The sequence below is a fragment of the Aricia agestis genome, chromosome 22 (genome assembly GCF_905147365.1).
Source record: "Aricia agestis chromosome 22, ilAriAges1.1, whole genome shotgun sequence".
NCBI classification, from domain to species: domain Eukaryota; kingdom Metazoa; phylum Arthropoda; class Insecta; order Lepidoptera; family Lycaenidae; genus Aricia; species Aricia agestis.
The window spans coordinates 394,216-407,028 of NC_056427.1; the positions used below are offsets into that span (position 1 = coordinate 394,216).

Genomic DNA, 12,813 nt, shown 5'->3' on the forward strand with positions numbered 1-12,813 from the left:
CCAACAAAGAGTGCGAGAGAGAAGAAAATCCTTTATGGAATTATAACAAGATGAAAAGAGAGAGGCAGTCTAATAAAAATTGTAACAACTTTTATTTGACAGGTCGTCAAAAGTCGTCATCGTTTTTATGCCTTTTCGGTATTTCCAATATATTGTTCAATTTGTTTGTTATTTTTAATAAATATTATTATATTTAAAAATGGTTACTTGTTCTGTACTTGATTGCAGTGTAAATCATAAGAATAATCCTGAAAAATATACATTTCACAGGTAATTAATCTTCATGCCCTAATTGCTACGATGTGTTTATTTTTGCTATATTCTGTCTTTAGCTCTCTATTTCAAATAAAATATTATGAATCCTCCCTTTTACTTTCATATTTTGCGTAACTAAAGGTACTATTGTTCTTATATTACACAAATTTTGAAGAAAAATTTTTCATCAAAATTTTTTACATATACGCTAGTGCTTGAATCAAATTTATCGATATGCTTATCGATATTTTACAATAACATAAAACTAAAATAAAAAACATTTACCTTTATATTTATCACCTTTAAAAAGGACATATTATCTTGTTTCAACGATTATTTTTTAATAATAATTATCTTTTGACATACCTAGTATAAAATCAAGGTTTCACAGATCAGTCACTTGAATCTAATACTCATTGAATGCAGCTTTCAATAACATAATAGACAGTTCTCTGACAGAATAGGTATAACTGCAACTTATATACTTATTAATTGGACTGGTACCGACTTCAAAATTATGAAGATTGAGAACAGAAATACTGAGTACAGAATAAGGATTATTTAATACTTTTTAGTTCATTTAAGTATAATATTACTATTGTCTTTACCTTCAAATCGGTTCACAAACGGCGGAGTAATCGTTGAACATACATAAAAAATACACCCACAGCCGAACGTCTAACCTCCTCCTTTTTGGAAGTCGGTTAAAAATAATTGTAATAAAAAGTATTAGGGAGTGCCTCCGCTGCCGGCGCCGGTTGCCGAAATGGCTGCCGGCGCCGTTTTCCGAACTCCGAAGTTTGCCGAATAGGCTGCCGGCGCCTATTCGGCAAACATCGCTTGTCAAACAGAATAATGATCAAAAACATCAGACTTGAGCTAAATGACTATGAAAGGTACATATAATAAGGTCATAATAATTGTAAGGATGCATAATTATGCATATAATTATATGAATCCTTCGATCGGGGATTCCCGGAAATGCTATTGTATTCTATTGTTGTCGCGATCACCGGTGCTCGTATGGGGCTTGAATCTTGGATGGGTTAATGGTGGTGATGATGATGCTGATAATGTGATCTGCATAGTAGCATTTAAATACAATATCTTTGCTTCTTTAAGCAACGCAGAAACTCTCTAACATGTATAAGGAATCTGAAGTTCTGTTCAGTACCTTCGGAAGTATACCACGGAGTTTATAACTGTAGCTATGGTGCAAAATCTTACTTTTTGGTAGCTGAAAAAAGGTAGCTAAGGTAAAGCTAAGCTAAGAAAATGCATCACAAAAAACTAAAATATCCACAGCCGAACAAATAGGTACCAAACCTTCACCTTTGGAAGTCGGTAAAGTCGAATATATAAATTGAGATTATAATTATTATTTCTTTTTAAAATTTGTGTATCGGCACTGGAACCTAGCGCTTTACGCATTATCACCGGCTCCCATTTTGAGTGCCAGCGCCGGCAGTCGTTGTTTCATATCTCGGCTGCCGGCAGTATACTTACCGCCGGTTCCCATCTTACTAATATTATAAAGGCGAAAATTTTTTTGGATGTATGGATGTATGGATGTGTGGATGTGTGGATGTATGGATGTATGGATGTTTGTTACTCTTTCACGCAAAAACTACTGAACGGATTTTAATGAAACTTTACAATAATATAGCTTATACATCAGAATAACACATAGGCTACAATTTAAACCGACTTTCAAAATGGGGGAGGTGTTATGTTCGTTTTCTTATATTCAACGATTACTCCGCCGTTTGTTAACCGATTTTCAAAATTTTTCTTTTGGTATATAGGGTATCATCCCAATTTGGTATTATATTCACAAAAGTGGTGATCTGATGTAGGATCCATAAGTAATCGAGGGAATTCCTCAAAACTTATAGGGAAACATGTGGTGACTTCGGTTTCGTGAGAAGTATTCTAAGCATATGCTACCAAAAAGTAAGATTTTGCACCGAGATATACCGGTATACCGTGGTTCGGAAGGTGCTGAGAGAACTCCTGATTCTTTATAGATACAAATTTGGGAGATTCGGCGTTGTTTTAAGAACAGAAAGCATATGCTACTATGCAAATTACATTATTCATCATCATCATCATCATCATCACTACCATATTATACCATTTCATAGTGTTTTAGATCGAGACTCGAGTTTGACAAGCGATAACTAAAAAAAATCTATACCTACCTAATATTAACTTGAAGAGTGTGTTTTCTTGAACGCGTCAATCTCAGGAGCTACAGGTCCGATTTAAAAACTTATCTCAGTGTTAGATAGATCATTTATCGAATAAGACTATAGGCTATATTATATTATCACGCTAAGACTAATACGACCGAAGAAACTCAGGAAAATGTGGGAAAAACGGGGGAAATATTTTTTATGGGAAAATTTACGGTTTCTGTATAATTCCTAATTTACGCGGGCGAAGCCGCGCGGGACATCTAGTTACTGATATTTTTGGGAGCCGGCGCCGGCAGCGGAGGCACTCCCAAAAGTATTATGATATTTTATGATATGTATTTAATTTAAAAATAAAATATAATATATTATGTGTGTTGTTTACTTTCATCGTTAACTTTCAATGCGGCTATGTAAGGGCTGATTTACCAGATAGATTTTACCTGAGTAATAAATAAGTAACTTTATAATGTGTTATTATTATATATATTAATTACCCCTATAAGAACCTCATGTATTAAGTCATAACATATCCGACGAATGACGATTGAAAAATCATTCCAAACGAAAATGTGTATCTACTTTTAAATCGTCACCTTTTTTGCCAATTAAAATGTATGATACCTAATTTGAAATACAAAATCTGTCAAAGTTGCATATTATTTATTTATTATAGAAACTCAGGTAAAATAAATCGAACGGACTAAACTATCGATAGCAAAATACTATACTATCGATAGTAAAATATACATCACTAGCACACGCACACATTGACAGATCAAAAATGTTCACGCATTTTCGGGTTGTCAGGTGGTCTATACGACGGTATATTATAAGTTTATGATTTTATGTCAATTCAATGTTAGCTGCGATCGGTTGTATGTCAAACCAGAGATAGATTGAATATTGGGAACGGCCGTAAGTAAAGTACCAGGAACTGCATGTAACTCGTAAGAAGCTCAGAAATACTTCAAGTTTTTCAGCAAAGGCATCAGAAGCGCTGACCTATCACTTCCTTCAAGGGTATCCCCGTTCGAGTAAGATACCAGAACATCAGAAATGTTGAAGAGTAGTAGTACACTGACAACAACAAAGTACCAGAGCCACAGAAACGCTGATCAATCACTGCATCCAAGGGTATCCCCGTCTGACTAAGATACCAGGACAGCAGGAATGCGGAAGAGTAATGTGACGGGCCATTTCCCGAATTCGCGGAGCCATCGAAACATAAATCTAGAACGGTCAATGGTATAAGGGATGAGAGAAGGCGATTTTTGTTATAAAGAACGAGATTCACGGTTTTGAGTTTTTTTAGGAGTAGGTATATCACTAGCTCTTTTGATTGGTTAACATCACAATATTAGCTAATAGACAACGCTGTTAGGATAATCATTGATCTTCCATCTAAAAAAATCGAAACCGGACACTAAAAAAAGTTCACATACGATACCTGATAGCAAACTTTGGTAAAATTACAAAAGCTTAGTATACATGATTAGTTGATACTTGATTACCTATTGTAAAAAATTTAAAAAGAAAGGAAAAAATGTTACGAGTTTGAATAAAATCTAAAATGGTGCTAAGAAGATAATTGATCGCAACAGATTTCCAGTATTCGTATTCTGTTTTGTAAAACCCTAATCTAATCCCGAAAAACACAACTAGGTACATAATATTTGAATGTTTCTTGAAGGATTTGCTCAACGAAAACCTCGCCTATACTACGTGACATTTTAATGGTTGTTTTCCCATAGTAAAATTATTCTATCTTAGTAGTACAAAGGCTTAACCTTAAATAGATCCAAAATAGTACCCAAAATATCCGCACTTCATTCCACCACACCCTATCTATTATCTAAAACACCCGCTTCCTCTACCGCTATCCGCCACCGCCTACACTCGCACCAAACCCCACCGCGTCAAAACATGGCGTCACGCCAAACGGTCCGACAACTCGCCTAATAGGAAGTGCAAACTTCCACGCCGACTCGATCGATACTCATTATAGAGGGAGACAGAAAACGATAGAGCGAGATAGAGAATAGAAGCTTGAGCGAGATAGACTATACACTATAGAGGAAAGAGATGGAGTAACCAAGCGTTCGGAAAATTTTCCGATTTTTCCACGTTCGAGTAATCCAAGCAATAAATTCTGATGAAATGGAATGATTGTCGAACACTTGCGGAAAATTTTAGTTTGACAGCAACTTTTGAGACTGGGTATTTAGCCAAATTGCATATAATATTATGGTTTAAACAGCGGAATTTTAAGTCAAAAATGTATGGGATTTGACATAACGTACTACAACGGATTTGGCAATGTACCCAGTCACCGTGCCTAATTTCCGGGATTAAAGTATCTTCTTAAGGAATCTCATCAAAATCACTTCAGGAGTTTTCAGAGGTAACGTACAGACACACACAATCTCATTAATTATAGTGGAAATACTGTCTGTCCCTACCCTTAAATCAAGTGTGTAACACCCTAAGCCTAGTGTGAGCTCACCCTATTGTAGCTAATTCTATTGTCTGTAGCACCTTCATGTAACACCTTGACAGTGTTGTGCTAACATCTTTGTCGATATCGATAAAAAAGTCGATAGATTTCGTTGTTAATGATAATTCCCTTCAGGAAAGGACTTAGATTAGTTAAACAGCGCATAAACGAATTTTGGCTTTGGTATGAATATTTCAAGTCCTTGGATATGACATGATCTAGGATTATTTTTATCACGGAAAAATGTACAGTTCCTTGTTATTTACGAATTTGAATCTAAAGACATCATAAAATTCTACAAAAGATTGTACCAAATGCTCCATTTAGTTCGATAATATTTTTATTTATTTCAGCTTATTTGGTTCGTGTTTGAATGATTTGTTTGTTTTTATTAAATTCAAAACACGCTCTACATAAACAAAACTGAATCAACGCAAAAGTATGTCAGGATTCAACAAGATATTTAATCTTATTTATACATTTGGCTCTTTCTTGAAAACAAAAATTATTACGACGAAATTAATAATCCTCTCAAAACTCATCTCTAAAATAATTGTAATAAGAAAATACCTACATCGTAAGACTGACAATAATGTACTACAAATTTTGTAAATCACTAGATATTCGTAATTTTGCAATAGCGAATTTTATTTATCACACGAGAACCGTGCATTTGTCCGTTATATATATATCACGTCATATGAAACTGCGGAACCCAAAGTATCCCCATACCCAATATCATAAAATCCGTTCAATAGACACACACACACAAATATATTGGCAAACCTTTACCAAATAATATTTGTTTGTCGAGTCGATTTGTCGATAAAAACTGTCGACATCATCCCCTCGCTAGCGTCAACAATGGACAATCGTATGAAACACTAGCTGTAGTCTGTACTACCTCGCGACTGTCAATAACTACATATTATGCATATTCAATAGAAGTCATAAGATAAACGAGCAGGTAGATCACCTGATCATCCATCGATTTTGCTATTTCAATTCTTTATTACAGCATCAATATAGTTTCGATATAATATCCAAAAGTGATAACACTTTTGGATGTATATGAATCTCTTATATAGAGTTCACTGTGAAAGTAGCAGCGCAGGAAGAGCAATTTTTTTTGTGATTAGTAAGGGCAAGCGCCCTTGCATAATGAGTTAGCCCATACAAAATAAAAATAAAAATACTCTCTCAGCGCTGCTACTTTCACAGTGAAATCTACACAGGGGATGAGTCCCCTCTACACAGAGGGCTCATACACACTTTAAAGTATTATCACTTAATTTTGTTAAACCCTGTATAGAACTACAAAATAACTTAAATCGTATGCCACAAAAGACGAGCTATACCTAGTCTAACAACTCTCTCTATCATGCGACCGGACTTTACACAAGCGATAAATAAGCGAATCGAAATATATAGAAACGCTGGATTTAAAAACACAAAGAAACAAACAGAATTTGAAACAAATAACCTCCAAAAACTAAGAAATACAACATAAGAACACACGTGGTTAAAATATGATATAAAGAAAATCTAAATCATCTTACGAATAAAGACACTAAAAAGACTCTTTACAAGTAAAATTCTGTAAAGACTGTAGATTTTAGACTCTTAAAACAAACTCTCCTTACAAATTCGCACGTTCAATTCAGCATTTTAACACTAAATACTTTTTAACCGACTATTTAATAATTAAAAACCGCTATAAATGTGTATATCTAGTATCCGTTACTTATTTACGCTTCTCTCAGTAAAAAGACTGTACAAACATTTTAAACTCTTAAAACAAATCCTTACAACAGTCACGTATAATAACTTTTTAACCACGTCTTAATACTAATTTAACTGTCAATTTAAGCACTAATTTTGACTATAGCACTGTCACAATTCTGTACCCGCGTGCTCGTCGGAGGAAACAGCACTGAACACTGAAACAGACTAGTTCAGGCACGAGTCGCGACTTCCAAAATAGCGCGGTCTCGATTTTGTATACTATGAATACAGGGTGTTGTTGTTTTGAGTTGGATTTCCGTCCGTTTGCGTTCGGGAAATGGAGTATGGATGCTTCACACCACGTCGGTCTGGCCCCGTGCTAAGTACCTGAAGGACATGTGATAAGGTACCAGTTACTAGTTACCCAGGAACTTTGAAAACTTTTTTTCGAACCCGCGATCCCCGGCTTGAGCTACAAACAGGCCACCAACTGAGCCACAGAGGTCGTCAATCTAATATGACTATATATTATATTAAATATCGTAAGACAACTGTCACTCGTCAGCTTGTATTGTCTTAGAGGACGCACATAATTTTTTGAGGTATTTAGGAAGGGGCCAGCCAAATTTCACAAAATTTTTTGTAGGGGAGAGCCTCGGGTCTCCGCAAATATAAATTAATTTTTTGCATCGTAAATTTTGAAGAGTGAGTACTTTTTAAAATTCCTTGGAAACCCGTCTCACATAAATAATAATAGATGGGAGTCAAAAATGCTCAAAAATGAAGGTAATTGGTTATAAAAATCATGAAAGGTACCGGTCAAAATTGTTGAACAAACAGAGATTTTTGTTGCCGCTATAAAAACATAATAAACATAAAATTAAAATTTGACAATAATTAAACAACATGTCAATTGTCACAATTTGACTACAAAAATGGGGGTTCAAATTATGATTTCACCCCCACATTTTTAAGAACATCCTGTACGTTTTTAGTGTAACGATACAATATGAAAATGGAATGCATGTTTCCGGCTACTGGAGACTATTAATAGCCTATAATCTATATCCATTATAGCCTATATCCTAATGTACATAGACTATTTATCTGTAGCTGTCAGTTACTAAGTATTGGCAAATGGTAAAACAATATTGAAAATGATGAATGATTTTCAAAATGATCTATGACTACACTTAGTCCACATTTGCAGTCATCGGTAGAAATGACCAAATTATCCTCTGCGGTTCTGAACTCAACTCCGTTGCGGCAAAGTATTTATCGCGCGGGAACCACACATTTTTTTCCGGAATTACAAGTATCCTATGTCCTTTTCCGGGAATCAAAGTATCTTCATACCAAATTTCAGTAAAACCGGTTCAGAAGTTTAAGCGTGAAGAGGTGACAAACGGACACACTTTCGCATCCATGCTTAATATTATAAATGCGATAGTGTGTCTGTCTGTCTGTCTGTCACCTCTTCACGCCTTAACCGCTGAACCGATTCGCTGTTTTATATGTAGAATGTAGATACTTTAAGTCCCGGGAAAGGACATAAAGTACATTTTATCCAAGAAAAATGTACGGTTCTCGCGCGATTCAGACGCAATAGAGATTCACCCCCATTTTTAGATTCCACCCCTTCTTATCGTATAGACAATGATAACGATTTCATGCCATGCGCACCAGAACAGACAGACATTATAAAGTTGTAACTCCTAAACTAAATACTGTGGGAGATTCAGCTTTATTGTTATGAGCATAAAGGATATTTCGCTACTAATTTGTGAGAGGAATTTCTATCTTAGTTATTTGCAATAAGAGCTAGGTTATTGACCTTTATATTCGTTTTAGTAGAAGCACAGAATAGTAGAAGCCTAAAATTAGTTTAAACAGCTGAGCTTTATGCTGTAAGTTGTAAATGTATTTGGAGTTGTTTTTCTTAGAAAATCTACTAGCTGTCCCGGCAAACGTTTCTTTGCCAATTGCCATATAAAGTATTTCGCCCGTATTATTTTATTGAAGTGACTAAATAAGTATGTCACCATGGCAACGTCCATCGCTATCCCGTCGCACAAACAATGGTCGCCGTCAGTCTCGAGTTGTAATAATTTACTATTATTTATTCAACAAATGCACTTATCAATATAAAAAGTACCCAGTAGCCGATTCTCAGACCCACTGAATATGCATATAAAATTTGGTTAAAATCAGTAAAGCCGTTTCGGAGGAGTACGGTGACTAACATTGTGACAAGAGAATTTTGTATATAAGATAATAAAGAAGAGGACTGAGACAAAACTTACTATTAGGAACGCGCGGGAACCGTACATTTTGAAAATGAAGATCCCATTTATTTTCGTGGGGCACAAATTTTATCGAAACGGAAATTTTATCAAAATCGGTTCAGTAGCTTAACCCTGGATAAGAAATATACAGACAGACATACATAATTATTTATGGCATGTATTTAAATCAATATCTGTATATTCCCTTTTCTCGATCAAAATATTTCAAAGTTTCACCAAAAATACTGACTTGCACACTAATTATGCACCCTAAATAATGCGAATTCAGCATACTATTTAAAGTTATTTGCGAAACTGTTTTTCTGAACGAATAACTATTATTAAAGTAGTATATCTAACAATTCCTTAGTTCAACAAACATACTACAACTTTTTAAAGGAAAACCATCACCTAAATTACTTTTAGGAACATCATTTATTTCAAATAAAACCCAATTTAGTCTGTTATGTTCATATAATTAAGAACACATAAAAATCATCAAGTGCTAACTTAACATGGACTAAACTTTGGCACACTGAATGGTAACTCAGTTTATAAACAATAATAATAATAAATAATCGACAAAGAGCGAGTCAGATTCGCGCACAAAGGGTTCCTTACCGATATATTGCAAAATAATTAAGCTTCCGGCTTAGGAATTGATAGGGGTTGACAAGCTACTAAAGAAAAAAAAAAGAAAAAAAACAACTGGCTTCAATTATGAGTCAACGGAGCCCCGCTACGCGGAGCTCCTACTTCTGGTTGGTTCACAAAAAATAACCACGATGGCTAAGGCGGGAGCGTAGCGTAGCGTAGCTCCCGCCTAACCTAATCTAACCTAGCCCAATCAAGTCGTATTGGGCCAACATTGCTATTAATAATTATTTAAGAATCTTTAATAAATTTATTAACCCATACAATTACAATACAGTAGTGAATTTTGATAATTTTTCTTAATTTTTATCAAGAAACCTTGAATTATATAGTTTTGGAATGATAAAATCTTCCACCATATCTCATCATAATCACCAAAAATCTTTGTCGCTTACACAGAAATAGATCAAGATAATATATCTGTGGTCGCTAAAGAGTAAAGAGCGAGCGCAAAGGAGTGAGTGCGGCGTTAGATGAGGAGGCCCCAACATGTTTTTCAATAAAACAGAGAAACAAAAAGAAAATAAAGTTAGGTTAAAAATATTTTAGTTGCACGATTTATCAATTTGTAGACTTGTTTTGATAATGGAAATTGATTTTGTTGTGGTGCACCTTTCGATATCGTTTTTAGAAATTCCGTTGTAAGATTGTCCAATTTAGAGTGCAAGTTAGTATTTTTGATAAACAATTTAAATTTTAGTTTTACAAACAATATATCCGATGTATGAACCATATTTTTGGTGTGGATTCGGTTATAAAGGTCGTCTCGTTTTGTATAATGTTTAAGTTTTTTTTGAAGGACATGTTCAGTTAATCAATTGTTTTTTTTGATCAGCATTAGTTTTTCTGGTATGCATTCAGTTAATAAGCGGAGTCAAGGTAGTGTGCTGAAAAATTATTCTGATGTGCATTTAATAATATCCCATTATTTATTAGTATGCATATACTGAAATAACTTGTACCAGGGTACAAGGATAACATAAGTTGATAGAAGTTTTATATATGTAGGCTGTAGAGACACAGCAACTAGTGAAAACGCAGACAATAATAATATGTATATTAAAAACATCCGCATTGCAGATTGCAGTAGGCTAGACTATATTTGTTTAATGAATGGCCGCACTTGTAGAGTTTTAATGTTACCTAACTTTAATGAAATGTTTAACATAACCTTCGTCTGACAAAATCTTCATTAAATGATAGTTAGAATGTAATTAATTTTCGTCTCTGAGTGCCGTCGTCAGTAGTCTGTGTGTATATAGAACATTGTAAAGTAACAAAATAAATTCGAACCTGCGATATAAAAATACTGGAAACGCGAAAAATAATATTATGTAAAAGTTAAAACCCACGGCTAAATTTAATCCAAGGGTAAAATGAACCCAAGGTTGACTCAGGGCTAATTTTAACCAATGGTTAACGTTAGTCCAGGTTTACTTTAGTCTTTAACCCAGGGTTAACTTTAGTCTTTAACCGAGGGCTAACTTTAGTCTTTAACTTGGTAGCCCTGGGGCTCACTCTATTCCAGGGTTAACTTTAGTCTTTAACCGGGGGTTAACTTTAGTCTTTAACCTGGTAGCCCTGGGGCTCACTCTATTCCAGGGTTAACTTTAGTCTTTAACTCAGGGTTAACTCTAGCCTTTAAATCATAAATAAAGCTAGTACTCACTGGTTAGGGTGTGCCGTCAACCGGTTCGGATCGGAGGCGTTTCTGTGTTTGCCGCGTCGCGGTGCGTCGCGTTCTCGGCAGCTCTCAGCGCGGTTCACGCCTCGCGTCGCGCCGCGCCAGCTGGAATGATGATAACGATGAATATGTGAGTTATGTAGAGCCGCAGCGTAGAGGGCCGCATTTTTCATAGCTTTTTACGAGCTTTTTTATCCTATTTTTTTTTATTTCATCTTATTTTTGTATTTCGGAGTCATGCTAAGACTACAACTGCTACCGTGTAATCTATAAATATGCAGCACGTAATAATGTGCGCGTATCTAAATAGTTAATAGTGTCATAATGCTCCATCTAGAGGTCAAAAAATTACTAATGACATGAATTTACAAGCGCCATCTGTTATCAATTTTGAGAAACAAATGTGCTCATAAAAGCGCCATCTATGTTTAGTTTATGCCAATTAAGTATTGCGCCATCCAGCGTTGAACAGCCGAACTAAATATGTTTATCTTAAATCATAGATGGCGCTGACTTTCTGATATTGTTGTGAAAAATATCTTATTTTGCAAAAAAAATATTGAAAGGCAAACTTTTTCCTTATAAGCTATATATTTTTTTCTTGGCTGAATGATCGTATCAGGGCTATAATACTGAGCATCACATAAATTTCTGAACGTTCCTTGAATAGACTAGAAACTTGAGAGCCTCTTAGGTACGAGTCTCTTTCTCTCTCTCTCTTAGATAAAAAAGGCAGCGTTTGTACTCATCAACGCCAAACAAAATTATCTCTATGCTACCAGGCACACAAGTATCCAGAAGATTCATTTCACTCATCATCTCCATTCTCCATACTCCACCCTCCTCAATCTACCAGGCACACACAGCTAACAAAGAGCCTACCTCTTCTCATTCTCCTTATCGGGCTCCTTGGTGTCAGGCTCCCCCTCCCCCTCCGCCGCGGGGGGCTCCTCGTGCGACCCCTCTCGACGCGGCTCGCCTGTAAGATAAACATTTTGAAATTAGAGATCAAAAAGTATTAATTACGATTGCAATCACAGCCAATTAATAATAATTACTTTACTTTAATTTAATGAAGATTAAAATACATTAAAACTCCATATTAGATTTTCTGTAAAATCCTCATTAAATTAAAGTGAAGTAATCTTAAAATGTCTCTGAGATATGATCAGTCATCAGAACTTACTGAAAAATCTTAAAATCTAAAACATAACGATAGATGGCGTTGTTTTCATAACCTCGTTAACCGGTTTCCAAAAAAAGAAGAATAAGTTTACAATGTTTTTTTATTTATTTAACAGAATCAAAAGCAAAATATCATAATTCATATCTTAGTAGTAGAATGTAGAAGACATAATCTGTAGCAGATAAAGCATTACTTCATCGTGACAACAAAATATTTTCTGTGCTTTACTTTGCCTCATTCCCAATCTTTATCATACTGACCTTGTGTGACCAATATAGCCACAAATCCACAATTGTCAACATAATAATATAGTTTATACTTATCACTAAACT

The 12,813-nt window shown here is 35.0% G+C and overlaps 1 protein-coding gene across 5 annotated transcripts in view; it reads right to left on the reverse strand.

Moving 5' to 3' along the window:
* The window catches only part of LOC121738191 (rho guanine nucleotide exchange factor 11), a 138,682-nt gene that overhangs the window by 24,875 nt on the left and 100,994 nt on the right, over window positions 1-12,813 (reverse strand). For all 5 annotated transcript variants that reach the window (XM_042130102.1, XM_042130100.1, XM_042130099.1 and 2 more), the window contains 2 exons: window positions 12,178-12,274; window positions 11,281-11,400 (listed from right to left, as the gene is read on the reverse strand). In XM_042130102.1, coding sequence (XP_041986036.1) covers window positions 11,281-11,400; window positions 12,178-12,274 — 217 coding nt within the window. The remainder of the gene's footprint in view (window positions 1-11,280; window positions 11,401-12,177; window positions 12,275-12,813) is intronic.